This window comes from Eucyclogobius newberryi, unplaced genomic scaffold (assembly GCF_026437365.1).
Source record: "Eucyclogobius newberryi isolate DKJ021-1_F unplaced genomic scaffold, fEucNew1.0.hap1 SCAF_8, whole genome shotgun sequence".
NCBI classification, from domain to species: domain Eukaryota; kingdom Metazoa; phylum Chordata; class Actinopteri; order Gobiiformes; family Gobiidae; genus Eucyclogobius; species Eucyclogobius newberryi.
In genome coordinates, this window is record NW_027316500.1 from 4478840 (window position 1) to 4504361 (window position 25522).

The following is a 25522-nucleotide window of genomic DNA, read 5'->3' on the forward strand; positions in this document are numbered from 1 at the left end:
TGTGTAATTCTGTAGTTGTTGAGGCATTTGTGAGACAAATGTGACAATAGTCATTTTATTAGTTGATCACCAGATCCGGGCCAGATCCGGCAGTTACATCTGGCCCACATGGCGCAAAGAATGATGGCCCCCCACTGGGCCAGTGCTGGTTTGCCAGAGGTGGCCCATGTCTGGCCCAGATCTGGCCCAGTTCTGACAAGCCAGAACTGGGCCAGGTCTAGGGGCAAAGTTGAGGGCACACTTTTGGACCTTATATTTATGGATACATTTTTTTGCAAGACATAAAAATAGATTTACACAGGGCTCCTCTTTTTTTAAATATTTAATTAACATACCAAATATGATGTCATCCCTAGCTGATGAGATTGAGATTGGAAATATGGAATTTATCCAATCCTGTATTTCCAGCCAGAAAAAATGGGCCGCAGCACAATAGCAAGAAAGATAATCAGTGCTTTCAATGTCCTCCTCGCTTTTTTTTTTTTTTTTTAAAGAGGTTTATTAAAAGAACATATTTACAGATAAAACAGAAACGTTAGATTTTTTACAACAAAAAACAAAACAAAAAAGAAATTGGCTGAAAAGACGAGCAACAGTGAAATTTAGTTTTAGAGATTCTGTAAAAGCATCAAAAAGAAAGTTATTTTCCCTTAGTGTGTTTCCAACGAAGTTCATTAAAAAACTATTAAATCCCACTTTTAAAATGACAATATGAAGTGAATGAAAATATGAATAGTCAGTAACTAATACAGTTGGGGTTTATTGTTTGATACAATGTAGAGGTTAGCAGTGTATTCTATAGTATTTTGCCTTTGTTTAAGTGGGTCATTACTATCTATTTGAATATTCAGTGTGGTCATTCATTCCCATTTTGAGACAAAAAGCTCTGACCAACAAGGAGCGCCCGCCTCTCCCCTAATTCCTCTGCTCCCATTGGCTCCCCCGCCTGTCACTCACCCACTGTCACAAAGGTGTTATTCAGACGCCTTTGACAGAAGCAGCAGGTACAAAGATGTCGCCGAGGAGAAGTCGAGGACCGAGGGGCGAAGAGTCATCCTCGGACTACCCAGGGTCCGTGCGGGCTTCCCGGACTTAGATGTGGTGAAATGCTGCTCGTATCGGAGAGAGCCACCACTTCTCCCCGCCTGCCACAGCGAACACAGCCGCGGTCGGACCCAAGGCTCTGGATGTAGCTTAGCCGCTCTGCTAACAGCTACTAGCTTTTAGCCGCCGCTTCGAAAGGTTAGCCATTGTTTGTTGGCTAACTAAACATGGCAACAGAGGCTAATGCTAAGAGGAATTAGTGGGATTTTGGGTGGTTTTTAGGTCATATTGTAATCGCCTTGTTCTTTTCGCGGAGTTTAAAGTCTTTAATATGGAAGAGTACATGTTTTAGAGAAGGTAGTCGGATGTTTTGTTGGTTTTGGGGGACGCTTTGGTTGTCTGGGTTCCCATTCATCACCGTTGTCAGGCGTGAAGCTAACATCAACTCTTTTATTTCTCTGCATTTGTATGCACTGGTCGCTTTTTATTGTCAGTAAACACCAAATTGGCTGTGTTACTATGTGCCTTGTCCCTGTGAAGATTTCCAGTTATTTATTTCGTTTTTTGGCAAATTGTACTCGCACAATGCGCACATAGAGCCCTTTAAATGGACAATCCAAATCATGAATACGAGTGGAGGACTATTCTCGTCGACCAAATCTTAATTTAACGCTTAATTGGTGTTTAAAATCGGGCTATATTTCTATATAACATGTGTAAATGTTCTTACTGTATTATGGACAGTTGAAAACAAATCTTGAAGTTTTATCGGACTCATAATATTTGAGAGGTATTTTGTTGACTTGTAAAAATGCATTGATTAAACGTTATAAATAAAGGTCAAAATGGAAAAAATGGTCTGAGCTAGGAATAGTTGTTACTAATTGATTATTATAAAATAATTGCATTTTTATAATAACCAAGACAAAGTCAGCAACATTACTAAGTCAAAATGTTAAAAAATAATAAACTATTTTTGAGATTCAACGATGATGCACTTTATTTTATATAGTCTTCAGTCACCATATTTCAACTTTTATTTGGTTGATAATGTAATGAAAAAGTCTCAATGCAATGTGCAATGGAAACAATCGCTGACCAGTCGACTACTAAAATAATCATTAGTTGCAGCCCTAGTCTCGTTGTGTAGGCCTAATTAAATTATTTGTCCTCTATGCAAAAGGCATAGCAAATATCTTCATTACTTTGGCCTACATTGGTCTCAGATTTTCTGTCCTTTTTGTATTTAGTCATTTGTTGTTTAAAAATATCAAGAGAAAGAGAGAGATTGCTGAAAATCCAGTGTAGATTTTCATAAATACAACAAACATTTCATTATTTTAATCAAAGTCACGATTCTTCCTTCAAAGTCTGAACTCTTCTCCAAACCACATGCTTTTATTGACTTGACTATTGACTAAACCTCGAAAGACAATTCATTGACGATTCAAAGTGACTGAATCTCATGCTCGATTAATTAATATAATCAATTGCACAGTTCTACGTCTCATGTGTTCAGGGATTTGGCTGGAAAAGAAAAAGTGCAAATTGTCCCAAGTTCTTATTATAGCAACTACTAAGGAAGTGTGTTTCGAAATGGGCTTAAGCCTCCCATAAATTTTAATTCCATGTAACTTAATATTACAATGACCTGTGAAGAGTGCACGTGTCCTTTTTCTGTGTCCGGTAATCAGAAATACTCTGAGCTAATCTTCTGTCTTCTGTTCAAACTGAAGACTTCTGGTCCCATTCCACATCCACGGCTCAGAGGATCTTTGTCAAACTTTGATGAGCTGGTTCCAGAGGTGATCTATCAATGTCGCGCTCGGCCACTGGATACTGCGCTCCTCCGGCTCCTCTGCGGCTCCTCTGCGGCTCCTCTGCAGGCGCGATCGGCTTGAATTTTGGCCCCAGCCTTTTAATGCCGCTCTAAATGTTTGATGAAAGGATTGGACGTGTAAGCTTCCACTGGCTAGATTCAGAGACATTGTCTTTTTAAGCTCTCCAATTCAGCTCACTAATTGGCTATCACTTTTCTTGACTAAAGGTTTAATTACAATGTGTTACTTTTTTAAACATTTGTTCCATGAACTCAAAGTTAAGATTCAAAAGTGTTTGTTTGTCATTTACAGTGAAGAAAGAGTTATGCCGGTAAATGTCAGTGAAATCTGTTCTTTGTTTTTTGTTGTGACTAAATGTGAAAATGTGCAGGTTTCATCCATCATTATGAGGACTTCGCCTCCTAGGGCCCACCCCGCATAATAACTTGACCAATATTTGCTTCCAATTCTTTTTGGTACTAGTTGAATGTAACCTTTTTCCCGTACCATATTGTTACCTTTAAACAGTACCCAGTTCTACCAAAAATGTAAGATTGTGGACACTTACTTTATATAGTTTCAATATGCTGTAGTTATAGTCATTTCTTTTGATGTCGAACTGTAATTATAGAGCAATGAGAGTATACTTGAAGATTATATTACAAAAACATTACCACTCAATAGTAAAAAAACAACACTGATGAAAGTCTAAAGTCTTGTTCCAAAGCTTTATGGAAGTTAAGTGGAGGGTCCACCAATTTTCAGGTAATAAACATGTCGAATTAAATAAACAGTGGAACATTCCAGGCAAAGCAATAACATTTTTATGAGACAAGCAGATGACAGACCCTCCACATAAACAGTTATATACTGCACCTTTAATCAACAAAAAGGCATTTCAATTTTGCGTATAAGTTCATAGTTCATTGAGCAGTCATGACTAAATAGAACTAAACGCACTATTTCACTGTAGACTCTTGTAAGGAAACAAAGCGGTTCATCTTTGTTCTCGAGAGCAGTTTTATGTTCTTTTATTTGCTTTGCTGCGGTTGTCCATCCATCCATCCATCTTCTGCCGCTTTATCCGGGGCCGGGTCGCGGGGGCAGCAGTCTGAGCAGGGACTCCCAGACCTCCTTCTCCCCAGACACTTCCTCTAACTCCTCCGGGGGGATATCCCGAGGCGTTCCCAGGCCAGCCGAGAGACATAGTCTCTCCAGCGTGTCCTGGGTCTTCCCCGGGGCCTTTTCCCGGTGGGACATGCCTGAAACACCTCCCGAGGGAGGCGCCCAGGAGGCATCCGGAACAGATGCCCGAGCCACCTCAGCTGGCTCCTCTCGACGTGGAGGAGGAGCGGCTCTACTCCGAGCTCCCCCCGTGTGGCCGAGCTCCTCACCTTATCTCTAAGGGAGCGCCCAGCCACACGGCGGAGGAAACTCATTTCGACCGCTTGTATCCGCGATCTTGTTCTTTCGGTCACTACCCAAAGCTCATGACCATAGGTGAGGGTAGGAACGTAGACGACCGGTAAATAGAGAGCTTTGCCTTTCGGCTCAGCTCCCTCGTTACCACAACGGTCCGATGCAGCGACTGCATCACTGCAGCCGCTGCACCGATCCGCCTGTCAATCTCACGCTCCATCCTTCCCTCACTCGTGAACAAGACCCCGAGATACTTGAACTCTTCCACTTGGGGCAAGGACACCCCACCCACCTGAAGAGGGCAAGCCACCTTTTTTCCGGTCGAGAACCATGGCCTCGGATTTGGAGGTGCTGATTCTCATCCCAGCCGCTTCACACTCGGCTGCAAACCGTCCCAGTGCATGTTGCAGGTCCGGGTTTGATGGAGCCATCAGGACAACATCGTCTGCAAACAGCAGAGATGAGATCCTGTGGTCCCCAAACCGGACACCCTCCGACCCCGACTGCGCCTAGAAATTCTGTCCATAAAAACAAAGGGCAGCCCTGGCGGAGTCCAACATGCACTGGAAACAGGTCTGACTTACTGCCGGCAATGCGAACACAGCTCCTGCTCCGGTCATACAGGGACCGGACAGTCCTGAGCTGCGGTTGTATCTTTCTCAATATATGGTTTGGCCCCAGATGACCTACTGTCTATTAACCCATACTGTTCTGTGATGTCTTCCCGTTCAGCTGTGATGGTGGTCCAGGATGTTCTGTGAGTCTGGTGAGCAGAGCCCGCCCCTCTCCTGCTCCTCCTCGCCTCCGACCCCGCTGTCTCCTCACCTGTGAATACCTCTCCAACATGGCAGACAGGAAAGAGCCGCCCTTCTTTAACGATGAGAGTGTGGGGGCGTTCCAATACAAGCTGCCCTTCTACGACACGATGGAGCTCTACATAGAGACGCTCACAGGCACCTGCTTTGAGCTGCGAGTCCTGCCCTTTGAGGCGGTTGTCTCCGTCAAGGCCAAGATCCAGAGGCTGGAAGGTACGGATACTTACTATAGGGCTTACTATATGTATTTAATGATCATATTTCATAAGCTCCTTTTAATTAGAGTCATTTAACATAAAACATTTCAAATGTATTCCTCCAAAATCAAAGGGCAGTGGACTTGTATTGGTGTGGAATCTGAGGAGCAGTGAAATGGGAGCTATGGCGTCTTGTCCGCAGGAGAGAAAAAGATTTTTCAAAAGTGCATGAATCACTTTAAATATAACATCTAGTGCTTTAATGAGAAGGGAAAACGATCATAATATGGCCAAAAGCTACTAAAAGTCTTTTTTGCACCATAGGCCACCTTTAAACTCTGTGTGAACGTGACCCCCAGCTGCAGCTTGGAGCTCAGTGTTCATCAGCTCTGTCTCCTCTGAATGACAGAGGATTAACCAGCCTTTGCGTGAGTGCCCATTAGCTCCGAGGAGGCCCCGCACTCGGCCTCTCCTCAAGATCCAGAGCGCTCTCGTGGAAATATATTATGAGCTCTGTAAAAAGATGTAAATCTCATCTAATAAATTGCTCATGTACATGTTCTGCAGTTCCACACTTGTGTCTTTAGGGGGCAGTCATGAATCGTCTTCACTGGTGGTTGTCATGGTTGCCTGCTTTGACTCTGAAGTTAAGTTGGTGTAAATGTGGGTAACTCCTGGATGACTCCTCCCTGTGTGTGGCAGGCAGGTGCACTGAAGGCAGGTCCAGAAACAACTTAAATTCTACTATTTTTATCAAAGAGATATATAGCTATAAAAAAAATCATTTTTATTCTAAAATAAAGAACAAATCTATTTTAAAATGTGTATAACCAGTTTAAACACATAATATATTTCCTTGTAGGAAAAAAACTGAAAGTTTAGCATTATGTTTATTTATAGTTGTAAGTTATTCTTTAAAAGTAAAATCACCTTTGCACTTTTCATTCTGTGAATTTATGGTTTTATTTATATTATTTCTCAGACTAAAGTGTGTCTCTGAACCCTCCAGTCGTGTGTCATCCTCTTGTAACTGTCTCATCACACTCTTTCTCTCTTCCCCTTCTTTAAAGGGCAGGACACGAGAGAAGTCGCCGCGCTTATATTTATTGATACGTTTTGTCTAAAACTTTTCTAGAGAAAATAACTTTTTTTAAAGTCTATAACTGTCATTTCTGTCTCTTTTGGCTCAAAATAAAGACTGGATGTTTTCTCCCTTGTTCTCTTCCTGACTCTGAAGAGACGGCAGAGTTAACTCTTTCATTACCATAACTGATATTCGTACTTTTGGCTGATACCGATATTCCTCAATTATGTGAATATCGGCCCGTCCCGATACTGGGCCAAACTATCGGTGCACCCTACAAATAATATATAACAACTAGTTCTATTTTCTAAAGTTTACCTTTAAGATTTGGAACTCTCAATGAAACTAAAGTTTATTTCGTGGTCATCAGCATTAAGCACTAAGGAACAACTTGAAATGGGGATGAGAGCGGGAAGGACATTTTACAACAATTATTGGCGTCAGAATCGAACTCGATGCTGCGACCGGCTGCACATGGCCCTGGCATATATGCTATTCACTCGGCCACCGAGTGGCATGTTAATGTTAACTCTGCTCTGGTGTTACCCACGTGTGGTCCAGCGGTTGTTTCACAGTGATATTTGGAGGCTAATGCTAATTCTCCCATTGGAGCTAATATAAGAAACTACCAGAAGCACTGAATACATTCCAAATGCAGTGTAAATGGACACGCCTCATTATTTGGACAAAAGTCAGGTCTCCATCGATACTGGATCTACAACATGGTTAAAGTTTATGGACAGGTTAGTACGTTAAGGTGGGTATGTGGTTTTTTTTAGGTTTTGGTTAGGCAAGTCGTTACTGTGGTTCAGGTTATGGAAACCTAACATGTGTGTTCTGTGTGTGTTCTTTCTGTGCGCAGGGATCCCGGTGGCCCAGCAGCACCTGATCTGGAACAATGTGGAGCTGGACGATGAACACTGTCTTCATGACTACGGGTGTGTTTGTCCTTCTACATTTACACTTTTCACAATACTAATTACACCCACACTCGAATCACTATTAAAACTAGTGTTGAAACTAAATACTGAAAACATTTTCTATATTTTGTTAATCTATTTAACATTGAGTATTAAAGTACAATAAGGATTTTTTTTGGAGAGTCCCTGTTGTTGTACATGCATTTGTCCATAAGGAGACAGAGCATCATTTAGTTTGATCCAGTCTGGGGGACATTTTGTTCATTCATTGTTCAGATCTCAGGTAGTGCTGTTGTGAATGCTTGTCATTTAATTTTCCACATGAGGGGCTTTTGTTGAGCTCTCGTCAGTGAACGCCCCGTCACACTGCTCTGAAGTGAGTGAGCCGTGTGCCATCAGACGTCTGCTCCAGGAAGCACACAAGCCATAAGAAATCCCAGCGTTGTGCCAAAGCTCATCTACAGTTCTCCTCAGAGGACCACAGCGGCTGATCGACTCTTGTTTTATAAAGTGAACTTCTTATTCCAGGTCTCCTTATGTCCAGGCCCATCTGGAGCGGAGTAAATTGGATGCAGGATGTTACTTCACTGTATTGATGCTTATTCTGTGTGCAGGATCGCTGAGGGCTGCACTCTGAAGCTCGTGCTGGCCATGAGAGGAGGCCCAATTAACACCAGGAAAGGTAAACTATTTGCTTACTATGTGCTTTTCACTTTGAGACTAATACTTCTATTTTAGTTTAAAAGTTCTAATCACTTTTACCAGGAGAGTCCTATTGAGATGTTTGTACAGGGTTACAACATACAAACAACAATCATGTCTTGGCATCCAAAAATCTGCTGCCTTTTCAATTGTTTGAAGTATTAGACATTACAAACCTTGATTATTCATTACTGGTGTTTTCTGCGGGCTAATGCTAACGGCTATAGATAATAATACTGTGGCCTGGCTTCCACTTGGCTTCACTGAAAAAAATAAGTTGTAAAGATGTGCACGTGCCTACTCCTTTAGTGGTTTGAAAATGCTTCTTAAAAATTTAGAAGTGCTCCGTCAGTACTAGCACTCCTTACTCCATGACCTTCCAGGTTTGCGAGTGATAGAATACTTTATGCTGCGTTTCAGTTGTGGTTAGAGCTCGGACTTTAAAGTCACGTTTTCTCAGACTTTGTGTTCTAGTTGTCACGTAGGAATACTGTACTAAATACTGTTAAGTGCAGTAAAGGCATAAACAAATAATCATCGTTGTTGTTGACATGGTTGGCTCTGTAATGTTAGCCACATTAGCAAAGCGAACACAACAGGGCACTTACTGTGTAACTGCACTGGAGCAGGTTCAGAGCGCAGATGGACACTTGGAGCACAAGTACAATAGATATTTCAGTAAACTTTATCCAAACACAGCACAGCCATGATGGATTTTGTTACTCGGGTTCTGAAACCTTACGAGTGTCCACCTTACATTTACAAGTCACTACTCCAACCCTGAGGAAAACAGGAATGCAGCATTTTTAAAGTGCTGCTTTTACAGTGAAGTGTTAAGTTAAATACAAAGTGGTAAAACGATTCTGATCCACCGTAAGAGTGGATGGGGAAACGTAGGCGAAATTATTTGATTTCATAGTAATATTGTTAAACTATTAAAGCGCCCGTCCTCGTTTGAAAAATGGAAAATGTTATTAAAGTAGTTATGAATTTGCCATTTCACAGTTTTTATGGCACATAAAATAAAAAGTGAATCTTTATGAGCCAGAAAGTACCTGTATTACTATTAATACAGTGTATTTTTCCTCCGTGTTCCATGTCTTAAGTGCTCTGAGCTGCAAAGTAACCACATGCTTAACTGTAATGTTTCAGTGACCATGGAGGAGCCTGCGAAGGATGTGGCCGAGCTGATGGAGGCCACCAAGGAGGAGGGCTGGGACAAGAGCGCTTCCAACAAACAGGTCACGTTTGTGGTCTATCGAGAAGGAGACCAGCTCAACTTCTTCAGAGTAGTGGACCGAGGAGATGGCACCCTCACGCCCCTCTCCGAATCCACCAGGTCCGCATTAGACCTGAAACATTGCACCCTCACGCCCCTCTCTGAATCCACCAGGTCCCCATTAGACCTGAAACATTGCACCCTCACGCCCCTCTCCGAATCCACCAGGTCCCCATTAGACCTGAAACATTGCACCCTCACGCCCCTCTCCGAATCCACCAGGTCGGCATTAGACCTGAAACATTGCACCCTCACGCCCCTCTCCGAATCCACCAGGTCCGCATTAGACCTGAAACATTGCACCCTCACGCCCCTCTCTGAATCCACCAGGTCCGCATTAGACCTGAAACATTGCACCCTCACGCCCCTCTCCGAATCCACCAGGTCCGCATTAGACCTGAAACATTGCACCCTCACGCCCCTCTCCGAATCCACCAGGTCCGCATTAGACCTGAAACATTGCACCCTCACGCCCCTCTCTGAATCCACCAGGTCCGCATTAGACCTGAAACATTGCACCCTCACGCCCCTCTCTGAATCCACCAGGTCCGCATTAGACCTGAAACATTGCACCCTCACGCCCCTCTCTGAATCCACCAGGTCCACATTAGACCTGAAACATTGCACCCTCATTGCACTTTTTATCTGATCAAGTTCAGTGTGAATTAAACAGGAGCTTTAACATTTGAGAACACGCTGAAATATGGACGACTAAACGAGTCAAAGAATCAAATGCCTTTCCGAACACGTTTATAGAGGTCAAAACAACAGGATTATAAATCAGCAGTAGAGATGGTTGTGACTAGTTGACTCTAACAAATAATCAGTTTTATTTTGATAATCTTATCATTATCTGGACTAAAGAAACTCTTAAACACATACAAGATGAGCTTCTATAACAAAGACAGTGGCATTATTAAATCAAAATGTCAGACAAGAAGAAACAATTTGAGATTTTTTTAAGATTTTTTAAAGATTATTTTTAAATATTTTTCTAGAAGCCTACAGTCACCATAATTCCAACCCTTTATTTGGTTAAAATTGTATTGGACAAATCTCAATGTACAATAGAAATAATTGTCAGTCAACTAAAATGTGTTGCTAACTAACTACAAAAATAGTCAGTTTCAGCCCTAATAATGGAACTTGTTATTTTTATTACAGATGTGATATTACCAACATTAATGCTACAGTTACATTATTTTTAAACATCTAATGATCTATGTTTTTGTGTAAATGAATAGCACATTGATCTTCTTGCCAAACATCCGCCTGATCTTAATCCAGTCATATTCCGTATCTTCATCTCACTTCCTGCTTGTTATTGATACGTCTTTAATGTTGAATCAATACTGTGCTTTTCCAGCGCCGGCTCGGTGTACAACGTGTACACGGAGGAGGAGGACGGAGAGAGCGCCGCCGCACAGCACAGCTGGGAGAACTCTATCACCATGAGCAAAATGAAACTGCTCAAAGCCAAGATGGAGGACATGAACCTTAACAAAAAGGTAAAGCCCTGAGCTGAACCACAGAAATAAAAATGGAGCAGACTGTGGACACCTGTCTGGCCCAGAAATAGGAATATTAACTTCATCAATAATGATAAATATTGAAGTTTTTGAATGAAAGAGTGAAGAGAAAAGAAGAGTCGCAGCTTTTCTCTGGGCTCTTCTGATATTGTGTACTGCGATTTTGAGGTTTAGAATATTGTAAAGTAATGATTAAGATTTGGCGTCATACTAACCACAACTGCTGTAACATTTAGTGTAGGTGCCAACATTTCCAACTCTTTTTTGAAACTAAGGAAAAGGCTTGATAATCTGTATTGATTTTGATATATTGATGATGGCCTCTTTTTTATGGTGCAATGTAATTTACAACACACAAAGAGCCATTTGGTCAAGTTCATCATACTTAGTCATTCTAAAACTATTGTTGAAAGGTCAGATTTTGTCCTGTTTACGTGGTTCTTCCTGTTCAAGTATTGATACTAGTGTTGGTATCGATTAGTTTTCTCATCAAAAACAAACTAAATACACATACTTTCACCAGACTAGTTTGCAGCACACACATTTCTTTACCAACATTACACTGCAAAATTGCCAGTCCAGCACTGAACCAGAATGGAACTATGTCTAAACCAGGACCAAAGCGGGACTAAACTAGTAAATGAGAGAAAATGGGCTACATATAATGTAAGATGGGCTGTGGGCCGGATCAGATAGTTTTGAGGGCCTAATCTGCCCTATCCCCTCCCACTTCCCTGTTCTTAGTTGTGATTTTATTTATTTATTAAGACTCCCAAGTGTTGCATAGTCACTTTTCAAAAATACAAACTTGCGGGGCTTTTCAGTTCTGCAGTTTTGAGCAGGAAATCAACTGAGCCGTTTTAGATCATTACTACACTTTACTATGAACACTATGTAAAATGACGATCTATATATGTTATAGTTCAATACTCTTTTCCCTTTCTCTTTTTTCCAGCCCAAGAAATCCGCCAAGGTCAAACCCCGCCCCCCTGCCACCCCACACCCTGGCACCCAATCACTCACCTCCTCCAGCGCCCCCAGACACCACCCCCACCGCCTGTTCAGATCCTTATCCCACATCCACCCGACACGACCAACCAGCTCCCATCTACCTCCCATCCAGGACCAGGACCCCCTTGACCTTTACCCGCCCTCTACCGCCCTTGCCAGCCCCTCCTCGCACCTCCCCCTCCCCAGACACCCCCCAGCCACCTTCACCTCCCCTTCCTGTTACATGCTCCATGAGGAACAATGGGACACCTGCCCTCCCCTGGCAAACATCCGCCCGCCTCCCAAGGTGTCTCGTCTGGACATGGGCGGGCGACTGATGCGAGACTGCGTTTATCCACAACTCCCTCCTCTGTGCACTAGGGGAGCCCCTGAAGTCATTTTGGATCCAGGCGAGAACCTTGGAGAAGTACTAGGGCTTAGTTTGCTGGAGGAAACCGCCGGACTCGTGGCCCCGAAGCAAGCTTCCTTTGCAGAGCTGAGCGACCCATTGACGTTGGACGTTTCGAGCCCGCAAGACGGCGGTATCCAAATGTCCCCGTCCCCTTTAAGCACGTGGACGTTAGAGACGAGAGAGAGGACATCTTTTCGTATAAGTCCATCGTCGCCTTTGCCTACGACTTCAACGTCTCCGAACGCCTCTTCCAGAATTTTTGAGACGCAAACTTTAGTCAAACCGGTCTCGCCTCTCCCGCCACGTCTAAGAGCGGTGAAGGTTGAATCGCCCGGGAGAAGACCAGAGATGATATCCAAACGGGAGGCCAGGGGCATCACCAGAATGGCCAACCAAGCCCGCAAGGAGCCAGTGGGGTCGTTAAGCCAGTCGGAACTCATGGCAACGCTCTCCACTCGGGCGTTACAAGGCGGCAGTAGTGGTAACGGTGGCAGTAGCAGTCGGGAAAAGCTGAGCCTTGGGACCGGACCCCGGCTGCCGACCCTCAGCACCAGACTGCACCAGGAGGCGGCCCTCAGACAAGCATTGCCTCTGCACAGGAGCGGCACCACACTAATGGTAAGCACATTTATTAATCGTTCACATGCCAAAGTGCTTGAATTGGCGGAGAGAAGCTAGCTTTCAATTTTTTTTTCTCTATAGTAATTCCTTCTGCTGCCTGTAGATGCTGTAGAAGAAACGCCAGACTTAAGGGGGTTCCACACCGCCGCGTCCAGTTTACATTCAAAGTCTATGTAAACGCGCGTCGAGCGCATAGTGCGTTTCCCGCGGCGCGATTTCTTTGTTTTTGCGGCGCGATTGGTGCGTTTGCTTACACTCTCGACGCTTTGAGCGCGCGTATGTGGCGCCCGAGGCGACCAAAGCGGCTAGCGCGACGTGTAAAGTGTAACATTAATGAGAGCGCAGTTCATTGGTTCAGAGGAAAAGTAGAATCTCTGCAGAATTTAATTGGTTGTGAATTAAATTGTGAACATGTAAATGATTGTTATTTTTATTCTCTATGAAAAACAAGATATTTTTTTATGAACATTTCACATCTGACTGAAGCTTGATGATTTGAACCAATTTAATCTCGATTTGATTAACATTTTATAACTAACCCCAATTTATTTAATCAAGAACATTCATCCAATTTTCAATATTCTGGAGCAGCAAAAACACTCTGTCATTAGTCTTCTTTAGAAATTAACATTTGTCAGCACTAGAATCCCCAGTGCATATGATCTGCAGCTTTGTAGACTGTTGTTTTTCTGTGTCTTTACCACTACTTTAACCTTTGAGTCATAAAAATGTGTTGTATTGTATTTTTTGTATTGATTTGTTCTGATTAAATTCACTTTTTTTGTTTGTTTTTAGGCCTCGAGCAGTCATACCTCGGCCGCTGGAGTCCTGACCTCACTGGGGAGAATAGGTAAGTACACGGGCTGTAGTACACGGGCTGTAGTACACGGGCTGTAGTACACGGGCTGTAGTACACGGGCTGTAGTACACGGGCTGTAGTACACGGGCTGTAGTACACGGGCTGTAGTACACGGGCTGTAGTACACGGGCTGTAGTACACGGGCTGTAGTAGTGAGTGGTTGTATGTTACAGTAGTTTAAAGCAGTGGTGTGCAGAGAATCAGCCCTCTCTTACATGAACAGCACAGCAGCATCTAAATATTCAGACTGAACAGGACTGCAGAGGCGTTCTGTCTGTCTGTGGTTCATCTTCTTACATTTACCATAATAATATGATTAATGTGATTTAACCTCCAGAAGTTGTGTTTTTCATGAGGGAGGACTGTACCGCTCTCACACTGGGAACACAGAGCCTGCAGTTTGGAGGCACAGGACCATGTGGGTCAACACTAGTCTAACGAGCGGTCAGAGATTGTTTTGGGCGTGTTGAGGAGCGGGCAAAAGAACTGTGTAGATGAGACAAGCTGCAAGAGACAGTGTTGGGACGGAAAACGGAACGACAACCTTTTCACATGAGCCCTGACTACAAAACTTCTGCTTCTCCTTTTCACTTGCACTAATGCAATTAAATAAATCATTGCATGTGCCCATTTTACTGGCAGTCTAGAGCCCTGTAACATTTTACAAAGCCCCAACCTCATCCTAAATACCTGCTCCTAAACCTGATCCTAAGCATACCCCAGCCCTTTACAGCACCAGAGCCAGCGCCACATGGAGCCTGTCCTCCTCATGTCCCACAGTCCTCTGCACGAGGCCCATAAGTGTCTGCTCCGGGTGGGAACTGTAGATCCGGCTGAAGTGCAGCTGGACGTGTCTGTTTGGGCAAAATGTAGTCAAAAATGAGCATTTGCAAAGGCAAAGTGGTGGTTGTGTGGCAGAGCAGGGTTTGGGGAAAGTTGAGCAGTGTTTGGTCCATTTGACCACATTTAGATGAGGTCAAAGCCCCATTAAAAGACAATGTTGTGAGTGTAAACCTTTTTAGATATTAATTAGTGTGTTAAACGGTCATCTGAGCTAGATTGGCTTCACCAGTCATTAATACAGGATGGAACCTTGGATTGGCTGCGACTATTATTTTAGTGATCTATTTAATCCGTTCATTATTTCTTTCAATTAATTGATAGTTGTTTAGATTGCCAAAGGCCTGTGAAAATGAAACTTACTGAATATGACCAAAATGAAACTAAAGAGACAAGTCAAATTACATATTTCTTTGTGTCATTTTGGAATAAGTACTTTTTTTTTCCCCTTAGGTCTCATAAAACCTTCTTAGCACATGGAGTGCTTGTATAATTCGGAAAAATATTATTGGATTACTTAATTTCCCCTTAGTTCAATATTAGTTATAATGAGTTGATTAACTTGTTTCAGTCTGACTCTGGGTAGCATCGGTGAAATGACTGACTGAAGATGGATCAGAGCTGGAGAATGTTGTTTCTGGATGTCTGCTGTGCCCTCTGCCAGAAAAGTTGTGTCGTTCACCTTTAAAGTAATTGATGGGCAGTGTGGGCAGTGTGAGACATGATTCTGTGGCTTTTGCTCCTCCGTCAGCGTGAGGAGGAGGACTTTAAGTGTTTTTCTGTGTGGAGCCCAGGTCAGCCTGGAGAGAAGGGCACAGGAGCTGCTCCCTGCTGCAGCAGAGCGTGTGCGTGTGAGCTGGAGCCAATAGTCTGTATTAAGAGCTCTGCTGAGGGCCACAGACACGGCCTTTGTTTTGACCTGGTGTGATGGGAAAATACAATAAATGTGTCCTTTTGTCAGTAAAAGAACATCACTACCATCATGTTTAGTATTTAGATTTTCATTTTGAACCTAAAAGTATTAAATGTGAATTAAAGTACCAGTACTGACGATTGAAATAATCATGATTTGTAGCATAAACAGATTATAATGCATTCCATTTGCCCGGAAAACAGATTTTATTGCACTGTTAGGTCAATGAAAATGAAATGCTGCATCATTATTAAATCAAAATGAGACCCGATAAATACATATATTTTTAGGGGTGCGCTGATATATCGGCCCAGTATTGGTATCGGCCGATATTCATAAAAAAGTAAAATCGGTGTCAGTACAAACCCACCGATATCAGTTTGTGATGTTATTCCTTGGTAATGAAAGGGTTAACTCTGCCGTCCCTTCAGAAACGGGAATAAGACGACAGCGGCTGCTATTTTCTAACAGAACAGACTAAACTTTATTCTGTCAAAAGAACAAGAATTGACAAAGTTAGACTTTTAAAAGCGGTTGCTGTTGTGTTCTTGGGCAAGACACTTAACCTGCCTCTACCTGTGTGTGTGCGTGCGCCTCTGTGTGTGTGTGTGTGTGTGTGTGTGTCTGGTTCCTTGGTGTACATTGCTTTTGAGTTAGGGTTAGTGCCTCGAAGGTAGAAAAGCTCTGTATAAATGTGACCATTTAAATATAAGCGTGACGAATTCACTCGCAATAAACGCAAGGTTTTTTTCCCAGACATTATTTCTCTAGTTTTCCTCCATGTTTACTCAATCATTTTAGTGTGAGAGGTTTAAAGAAGGAGAAAAATGAGTGTGTGATCAGAGTCTGAGGAGCTGCTGTGGTTACAGCAATATGAAGACGGCACATGGACTGTACAGGAACAGAGACACTTTAGTCTGAGAAATAATCTCAATAAAACAGGATATTAACAGAATGGAAAAGTGTGAAGGCTGATTTGACTCTACTTTACTTTATAATCATCATTATAGCCAATAGCTCAACTACATTTGAGTTTGATCCTTATTTTAGAATAAAAATGAGTTTGCAGCTATTATACTACTCCCGGGGCTAATCTATTTCTTTGATTAAAAATAAGGTCAAGTGTTTAAAAACAACAACATAATATAAAATATCGGCCAAAGCTTTCCCCATAACATCGGTATCTTATTGGCCCAAAATTCCCATATCGGTGCACCACTAATATATATCTCTTTTTCCCATATTTTAACTTTAACTGGTTAAAATGGATTTGATTCAAAGCTCAGTAGAAACTGTTGTTTTCGTGTGCAGACAGAGGAGTCCGTTTTCCTACACATATATTACTATAAAGCATAGAAAATGTTAAATGCCTTAATAAATCATCCCACTTCCTTGCACTTCTGTAAAACGCTGCAGGTTTTTCATTTTCCCTGTTGCGTATTCTTCATAGTGTTTGATTACGTGGAACATGCAGTGTCATCTCTTTTCCATAAACGCACTTTTTGTTTTCCGAGCGTCTTCACAAATGAGCTGTCAAGATGAGGAGACGAGGGGCTGCGTGTCTGGGACGGGGCAGGACATGACATAAATCAGGAGTGAGAAGGTGACAGGGACAAAGAAGAACGTGAGAGTTTGCAGCTGGTGGTTATCAGGAAAAATGGATTCATGCATGGAAGAAAATGATAATGGCGTTGTTTCCTTGTCAAAAACAATACTAGAATTGTGTTTTGTTTTCAGCCCATTCACCTTCGCCAAATTCTTAATCGGTGCAACACTCGAATGTTATCCTTTTGTTAGCAGCCTGTTAGTTTATGTTTATTAATCATTGGATTTATAAAACGTAACTAAGGCTAAGGTTTCTTGGAGTAACAATAAAGTTACTCGTTTATTGACATGTTTTCCTTAAAGTTAATGAATACAAGAAAATGGCATTCAAACGTGTCAAATCTGAATAAAACCAGTTCTAGTGCTCGGTAGATGCTGCAGGTTTTTTCTTTCTTGTTTGATAGTGATTTTTATGACCCCCAAGATGGATCTCATTTGAAGCTTTAAAGACTAACATTTTATACTAGACTGGCTGCTGGTAAAAAGCTTAGGGGGACCAAGGGGATTGTGGCATAACATCAGAGGCCTGGGCTTCCATAGCAAGATATAGCCAGGATTAAGGTTTATGTCCAGTTAAACCAGCTAGAAAGGTTATAATGTTGGGTTTTGTTCATAAACTAAAGAGGTTACTGAATCTATTAACAGACGGCAGGCCATAGCAACAAAAATCTCCTCTTTTGGTGTTATTTGTAATCCGTCTGAAAAGTGCTAAATTATGCTTAGAAATGCAAGATTGACTGTAAAATTAGCCAAAATTGTGCAATTTTCTTGAAAGATTCACAAGTTTCTTTTTGCTGCCTTTCAGATTTGCCTTTTCATATGTTATTGGTGGTTTGAGAAAAGCTTTCTAGCCACACACTTCTGTTCCCTTCACGCTCGTCTCCCTCCTTTTTATAAAGGAACATTTATAAGGTTTTGCTTTTACTTTGGTAATTTCCTATGTCACCGAAAGTTATAGTGGAATAAATATCTACCTGAGCGTCAAAGAAAAGACACAAAATAAAGTAGGCTACGTTTGACGGTGAATGCATAGAAAAACATGGTGAAAGTGATAAAAACCCAAAGCTATAGTCAGCAGGGGAACAAGGTTTGTAATATGAATGAATGCTGTATTGAACAAATTTAAATGTTTATGTCACAATCAGAATCAAAGGGTTTATTGCAAACATAGGAACTTGGAAAACCATGAACAATGAATAAGTCAAAAGAGGTACAATCTACTATCCCATCTACTATGGGATAGGAATGAGCCATAAGAAAAATAAGAATTTAAAAAATAAATACATTTTACAGTTTTACAGATATACTAATGTATAGAAAACAGTTATGCTAATGTAATGAGCTAGTCACAGTACTTGCATGGACAAGATTGTCACTTGCAATGGGCAAGAAGCCTTTGCAAGTGACTGCGTAATGCCACGACCATATCCTGTACAGTCAAGATAATTTAATGATTAAATCTTCTTCTGCGTTTTATGGCGGTTGGTATCCAAGTGTAGTTAGACTTTATTCTATAGACATTCTTCTTCTTCTTGAGCGTGGACAGGAGACAAGCGACGCCCTACATATGCTAAGAGTTCTAGAAGTTCTATAGTAGTAGAACTACTAACTACTACTACTGTTCTTCTGTATCTACCTCTGTATCCACCTGCGTTGCACCAATGAAATTTCCCCATGTGGGACAATAAAGGAATATCTTATCTTATCTTATTCCGCCTCTCTAAAAGATTGGAACAATTTCAACTTTGACGACAAATCCCTAAAAAAACTACAAGACCAAGGAATACCAAAAGTAACAGCAAGAATAATCACACAAAAAATATTTACAAAAAGAACCTTGAATGACGAAAATCTGACAAGAAATGCGACCTGTGAAACGGCCCGAAAAATTCAACTGGACGCTAAAGTCCCCTTTTTAGAATCCAACTTTTCTTCTTCTTTGGTGTTCTTCTTTGGTGTTCTATGGCGGCTCGTGTGTTACATTACATTTATCAGAAGCTGAACTTGGTCTGCTATTATTGTACGCATTATTATATCATCAAATGAACAGCTCATTTGATGATACAATCATGCGTGTGCATGAGATTCCTTTCTACTTTGATCTCATGGGCTTTGAAGACGGTGGTAAAAGTGACGAGAAGTAACGTGCGCGCAGAATTTACAGTCACTTATTTTGTAAAACTCTGATTTCAGGGTTCCCGTATGCCATTTCAATGGGTAAGTCTTTCTAAAGGACAGGGGGTCGCCAGTAAGAGGGAATTTCAGTTTGTATGTTCTGTCCCCTCAATTGAGTCACCATACATTGTTTCCAATAGTCTAATACATTAGACCAATTGTTCCAAATACAAAGCAAACCACATGGGGGACCAAGCACAGCCCTGTCTCACCCCTCTTTCCAAAATCAGAGTCTGTCAAGTGACCATTCATTTTGAGTTAAGAGATGGAATAGTAGTTAGTAGTTCTAGAACTTCTAGTACTTGTAGTGTATGCAGTGTTTGCATGCTATGGTCATCAGGATATGGCCATGCATTACGCAGTCACTTTGCCATATACTGCCATGGGAGCAAAACTGAAGTGCTGTAACTGTGGGGAAGAACATAGCTCTGCCTACGGGGGATGCAGGTTTAGCAAAAGAGCTACTGAGGTGCAGAAAATAAAGGTCTCTCAAGGTATATCCTATGCAGATGCAGTCAAGAAAGTTTCAAGTAACGAGTTTAGAGTAAATACAGAGAGAGGAGCCAGCGCTGCTCCCAGCCAGGGCGAAATGAGAAAGGCCAGCGTGGCTCCCAAGAAGTGTGAAGGTTTCAAGAGTGGAGGTCCCAAGTGTGCAGGTTCCAGAATTAATGAGAATACCCTGGTTGTGGATAGAGAGGATTTTGTACTCTTTATGGTGGATGTTGTAAACTGTGCTGCTCAGACTCAAAGCAGAACTGAAAGGATCAGGATCATTGCTAAAGCTGCAGGGAGGTTCCTTGGAACAAAGGAGCTTGATTGGGCAGATATAGAAAACAGGCTAAAGGCGCTAAATGGGAGTCGGAGTGATGGGGGTCTGCTTTTGGGGAGTCAGAGTGATCAGAGTGACGAGATGGGGGTGGGGGTGGTCTCCTGTCCTCGCCCAGTCTCGTAGACGCACGGCTACCAAGCAGCGACATCAGTGGAAATATTAAAGCCTATGGAATGAAGCCTAAAGAATAAAGCTGTACGGTGGAAGCACCGAACGTCAAAGAAGGAGAGGAAGATAAAGAAGAGTCTCCCTGGAATAAAGCCGGTCGGTCTCTGAAACAACAACAACTATTCTAGTCACAAAGACATATCATGACCTCATGGGCTTTGTAACACCAAAGCAATGGAAGGAGTACTTTTACGGACTACGACAGTCTGAGGACTACGAAAAGTCTGAGGAATAAAGTCTGGCGGTAATGCAGCACTTGGATGCCAACCGCCATAAAACAACAACAACATATACTGCCATAAATTATCTATTTCAAATTTGGCTAGCACTTAAAATAAATAAAGGAAGCTAATAGAAACAAAAGGTTTCTCTGCGTCCAGACTTATTATTGCAGCTTTGTTTTGTTGTCTTTGTATATGATAATGTGTATGGATCGTCTTATGTTATCGTTTGTCTGTTTGTTGTTGTCGTCTGATCAATGTGAATTTAATTTGGGAGTATTTGTTCCATTCTTTTGGACATGTTTGAAGTGTTTATACGATAGTCCACATTCAGAATTGAGATTAGTCTATATGAGGCACAGTCAAGTCGATCCTTTCTCTCTTTAGGTATTAAGGGTATGATGAGTCTTATTAGCCTCTGAGTTTATTTAAGTGCCCAGTTAAAAGTGGATTGAAGCAAAGGAGTAAGTTTGTCTTTTAGAGCACTTAGGTGAACCCGTCACTCCCTGCAGATGTATTGTTTTTCAGTACTTGTGAGTTTGAAACATCTAATGTCGGCTGAACATGGCGAGACGAGGGTTCCCTCAGAGTGGTTTGCAATCCGATCTACAACTTCAGTATAGAAAGTGAGGTCGCGTGGAGCATACACATGTATCAAAGTAAACACACTTCCATGAATAGTTCCTTTGACCAGTACAAATCTGTCATCTTTAGCTTTGCGTTCAAAACTCTGTTTAAAGGCCATTCAGTTTGAGATCAATATGGCCACACCCCTCATGTTTGCCCCTGTATGAGGAATAGTACAATCTGTTAGAACCAAATTTAGTCAATTTTAGATGTTTAGTCCTTTTAATGGTATATAATGGCAACTTTTTCTTAATTGGACTCAGTATGCCATTGACATTAAAAAATGCTATTCGTTATTTTTCTGATGCCATTGTATTAAACATGTTGAAATAATTGTTGAAATTCTACTTTTTCTTACACAACTCTGGTTGAACACGACAGACAACTGTGGATCACAACAACCTAACGCAATGAAACAAACAAAAAGCAAAGTGCAAGAGCTCACAGACCGATCCAAAAAGAGATCAGGGGGTGGAGGGAAAACCATTTCTTCAGGTAAAAAAGGCCCTCCGGTACAGCAGTTCTAGCTTCTTCAGCGAGGAGCCCGAGAGCGATGCACACGGTCTATCTTAAGTTTGAGATATTTGTGGATGCAGTTCTCCATGTACTTGATCACATCCTTGCCCTCAGTGTCCTCTTACATACCGACAATCCGCAAATTTCATCGCCGTTCTTGGTTCTCCAGGTCAAAAGCGCGCACCTGGTTTCTCAAGTCTGCCACTTTGGTTTGTAAAATGGAGGCAGTGTCCCCTCAAGTCGCCGCAGCCCGGGTGTCCCGTTCGTCATTCTTGGATTTCAAATTGCATTTCCACTAGGGCTCCATCTAGTCTCGCATCCACTGTCTTTATAATCTTGTCAGTAATCTCCCCTAACATCGACATGATCACCGGGTCAATCTCCACTACCATGTCCGACCCAGAGCTTTAGCAAGAGTGGGCGTGAAAGGCGGCCTAGCTTGATGCTAGTATTGCTTGCCAGATTCTCTTAGTGGGTTTTCTTCTTATTCAAAAAAAAATAATTGCTGGATTAGCAATTATGAACTCAATAGCAATTTTACACTGAATGTTTCCATTCAGTGTAAAAACAGTCTCTGTTTTTGGAAACCTCTGGAACATACTTATGGAGCCAAGAAAGAAGGCCAAAGAATTGGATGACACAAACTCGACTAACAATCAAGGACTGGACTGACAAATGACATGCATAAGATGGAGAAAGTCACCATTGCACTTAATTTGATAATTGATATATTTGACACACTCAAAAGGGACATTCTCTTTGGATCTCTTCTACTCCCTTTCCTTTTCCTCTCAGGTTGTGTTCTGTTCGTCTCACAAGACCAAAAATAATCTACGACTCATCTAAAATAATCTTTAGTTTCAGTCCTAGCAGAAGAACGTGATGTCATAGTAACAGCATGTTTGTGTCCTCTCAGGCTCTTTGTCTCAACCTCTGCCCCCGCTCCGGGCTTCTTCTGGCCCCAAGAAGAAGAGCTCCTCTTCCTCTAAGCACTGCTTCCTCTGTGGCAAGAAGACAGGCCTCGCCTCCAGCTACGACTGCAGGTACGACAACCAGCCCCAGATCTTTACCTCCATCACAAAACCCTCACCGCTCCCGCCAGAAGCATTTGTTCTTCGGTTCAGATTGCTTCCTCGTTTCCTGTCACAATATTTAAACTTTGTCCCAAATGATAAACAAAACATTTGCCGTGTCCTCTGCGCTCTCCTGATGCAACGCGCTGAAAGTGTTATTCAGCCGTAGCCGTTTGTGCACTAAAGACATACTTGAAAGTGTTTAGCCCCACTGTGTGGGAAAGACTACATTTTAGTCCCATGTGATGAAATATAAGAGCCACAAGTGGAGGACTGGAGGTCGTTCGTGTTCTTCCAGTTGATTGAATAAATGATTTTAATGGAGTCAAAAAGGCCAAACTACCACTTAGAAAGGATTAGAATTCTAGCCCAGAATTCAAGGTCAGGCAGATGGAGGTGTGAGGACGCTGCTGACCGTGAGCTTATGATGCATGTCAAGTATGAGCTCCATAAGATCCATTTTATTGTTACTCAGAATTGAATTACATGGAAAGTATTTCAAATGTTAGATGCCAGTTCGATTTTAATGTTGCTGATGTAATTTAGACTTAAATTAAATTAAAGTAATGGTAAACAATTTCTAATCTAATTTATTATAACCAAATTCTGATGTAATTCACTATCACAATTAAGTTTGCCTTAGTCAACAGAATTTTTAACAGAAGGTTGAAATTTAAAGAAGTTGGCTAACGACCAGCAGCTATAGTTTTTAGCCTTTAAGAACAAATTAGAAAAACATCCACTTTAGTTTGATGGGATATAATCTGTGGTAACTATTTATCACAGTTTTACATCAGTCAAGCAGCGGTTTGTGAAGAAAAAAATAAAAGTAAAAATGACAGGAAGTTGAGCTGAGTTCTAAAACAGAATCCCTCTGTGATGTCATCAATGGGTGACGTTCCAAGACGATTTACAGGAAACTGACATGGTGGTTGAAACAATTATTTAACAAAATAAAGGTGTTATCAGGAACTATGTTACGTCAAATCATAATTACTGTTTAATGGATATATATTTTTGCTCTTGTTTACAGTATGGTTGCCAAGTAACGGTTGTGGAATTCCCCATGTCACATCTGCTCATGTCCAAGCAGGAGAAACATTATATACATCAAAATTGTCAAAAATAGGCAAAACAAATGTGTAATATCCTAAATCTAATCACAAGCCTTTGAATGCAATGTGTAGTATGTATGCACTTGAAGTCTGTGCGTCCATGGCAACAATGGCGTTTGGCGTGCACAGAAATTAGGGCAATTGTGATGTTATCTACAATTTATCTTTTAACAGTAGGAGTAGGAGCAAATTTCACATTTTAAACACTTCCAGGACCATTAACGTAAAACTCTCAAACTAATACAGGTTTTGTTCAGAATATATGATTAAGTTGAATGCCGAAAAAGTACTTTTACTTAAACTGTGGTGTTTTTCAGGTGCGGTCAGAACTTCTGCGCCACACACCGCTATGCAGAGACCCACGCCTGCACCTACGACTACAAGACAGAGGGCAGACGCATGCTACAGGAGTGCAACCCGCTCATCAGCGCCCCCAAGCTGCCCAAGATCTGAACTACAGCACCCAATTTGATCTCGGAAAGACTTTACAGAACTCTATCACCACTGTGTGCTTTTCAATATATACAGTATATCGGCCAAGCGACTTCACCTATAAACGCCACGGCATAAACTCATTTCACCTTCAATGTGAACGGAACATTTACATTATAGACGCTTCTCATAATCCGTATCGCTGAAAAAACGTCGTAAAACATGTGTAAGTATTCCCGGTTGCACGTTCATATTCAAGTCTTATTAAAAAAGTTGTGTTTATTTTGACAAGTCTTGACAGATGCACTTTAGACTGACTGTATTTACCACATTCACACTACTGTTACTTCTAAGGGCACAACACTACAGAAAATGACACCTACTTATGATGGAATAGTTATTAATAAACTTATTTAACTATGTTTTTGGATTAGTGTAAGTGTGAATGTTACGTATGTGTATGGGGTCACTTGTATTAGTCATGGGGAAGGGTATGGATCATTCTTAATGCTTTTTATGATGTGTCTTCAGTGAGGTGGTTGCCATAAATATAAATCTTTTATATGTCTTTTTTAATGCACAGATGTTGCAAAAAAAAATCTTGACAGGTTTGTTCTAATAAAGTTTCTTTCTAAAAGTGGACTACTGTGTCAAGTATGTCCTAATGTACGTTCTGTATTGTATTGTTTTCTACTACAAATGGTCCAATGTGGATGTTTTTGTCTGTTAACTTGTTTTGCTGTTGTAGATTTAACCCGACTTTGCTCTTCTCAACACATTCAAGACCCATTACAAGGCTCATAAACCTAAATGAAGTTCACAAATTCTTACGTTCCATTGGTCTGTTACGTTAAATTAAAATGAGTTGCGTTCTATAATTTCAGTTTCCTGTTCTATGTGACATTCTCCCATTCAAATTATCTACTTCACTGTTTTTGAAAGAAATATCCAAACTTATGAACCACAAGTGTTCAAATTCAAGCTCAGAATTGTCTTATTAATCTTGAGGCTTAAAGTTCTTTTAACTGATGAGAATTTCATCTTTTGGGGTTTAATGCTACACCACTGTCTGAAGCTATTGCAGAAAATAAATACTTGTTTATTTCTGCTGACACAGTTTTTGTTTCATGTGGACAGCGATTGAGAAATGAACCATTAATCAGGTCAACAAATGTGCATTTCAGAACCTTTTCACTCGGATTCACAATGAAAATATATTGACAGATCCTGAACTCTGAGAAGAAAACATTCTAGACAAAAACTAGCAATTGTTTAGCTACAATTATTAGTTTGATGAGTTTATGAATCCTCCAGCAA

The 25522-nt window shown here is 41.5% G+C and overlaps 1 protein-coding gene across 1 annotated transcript; it reads left to right on the forward strand.

Annotated features, from left to right (window-relative positions):
• The first annotated feature begins 959 nt into the window (after positions 1-959).
• Positions 960-24810, forward strand: zfand4 (zinc finger, AN1-type domain 4). Its single transcript, XM_072436642.1, has 10 exons — positions 960-1242; positions 5016-5311; positions 7242-7317; positions 7914-7981; positions 9154-9340; positions 10647-10788; positions 11765-12829; positions 13628-13682; positions 22502-22628; positions 24091-24810. Exons 2-10 carry the CDS (start codon positions 5128-5130, stop codon positions 24224-24226), a joined length of 2040 nt encoding a protein of 679 aa, XP_072292743.1. The 5' UTR covers positions 960-1242; positions 5016-5127; the 3' UTR covers positions 24227-24810.
• Positions 24811-25522: the final 712 nt, after the last annotated feature.

What these genes read in the sequence shown, in the direction of transcription:
- zfand4 (XM_072436642.1), top strand. Translation starts at nt 5,128, where the DNA reads ATGGCAGACAGGAAAGAGCCGCCCTTCTTTAACGATGAGAGTGTGGGG. An exon ending in CAAGATCCAGAGGCTGGAAG is followed by an intron (nt 5,312 to 7,241) that starts GTACGGATACTT and finishes TTCTGTGCGCAG; the next exon opens with GGATCCCGGTGGCCCAGCAG. An exon ending in ACATGAACCTTAACAAAAAG is followed by an intron (nt 10,789 to 11,764) that starts GTAAAGCCCTGA and finishes TCTTTTTTCCAG; the next exon opens with CCCAAGAAATCCGCCAAGGT.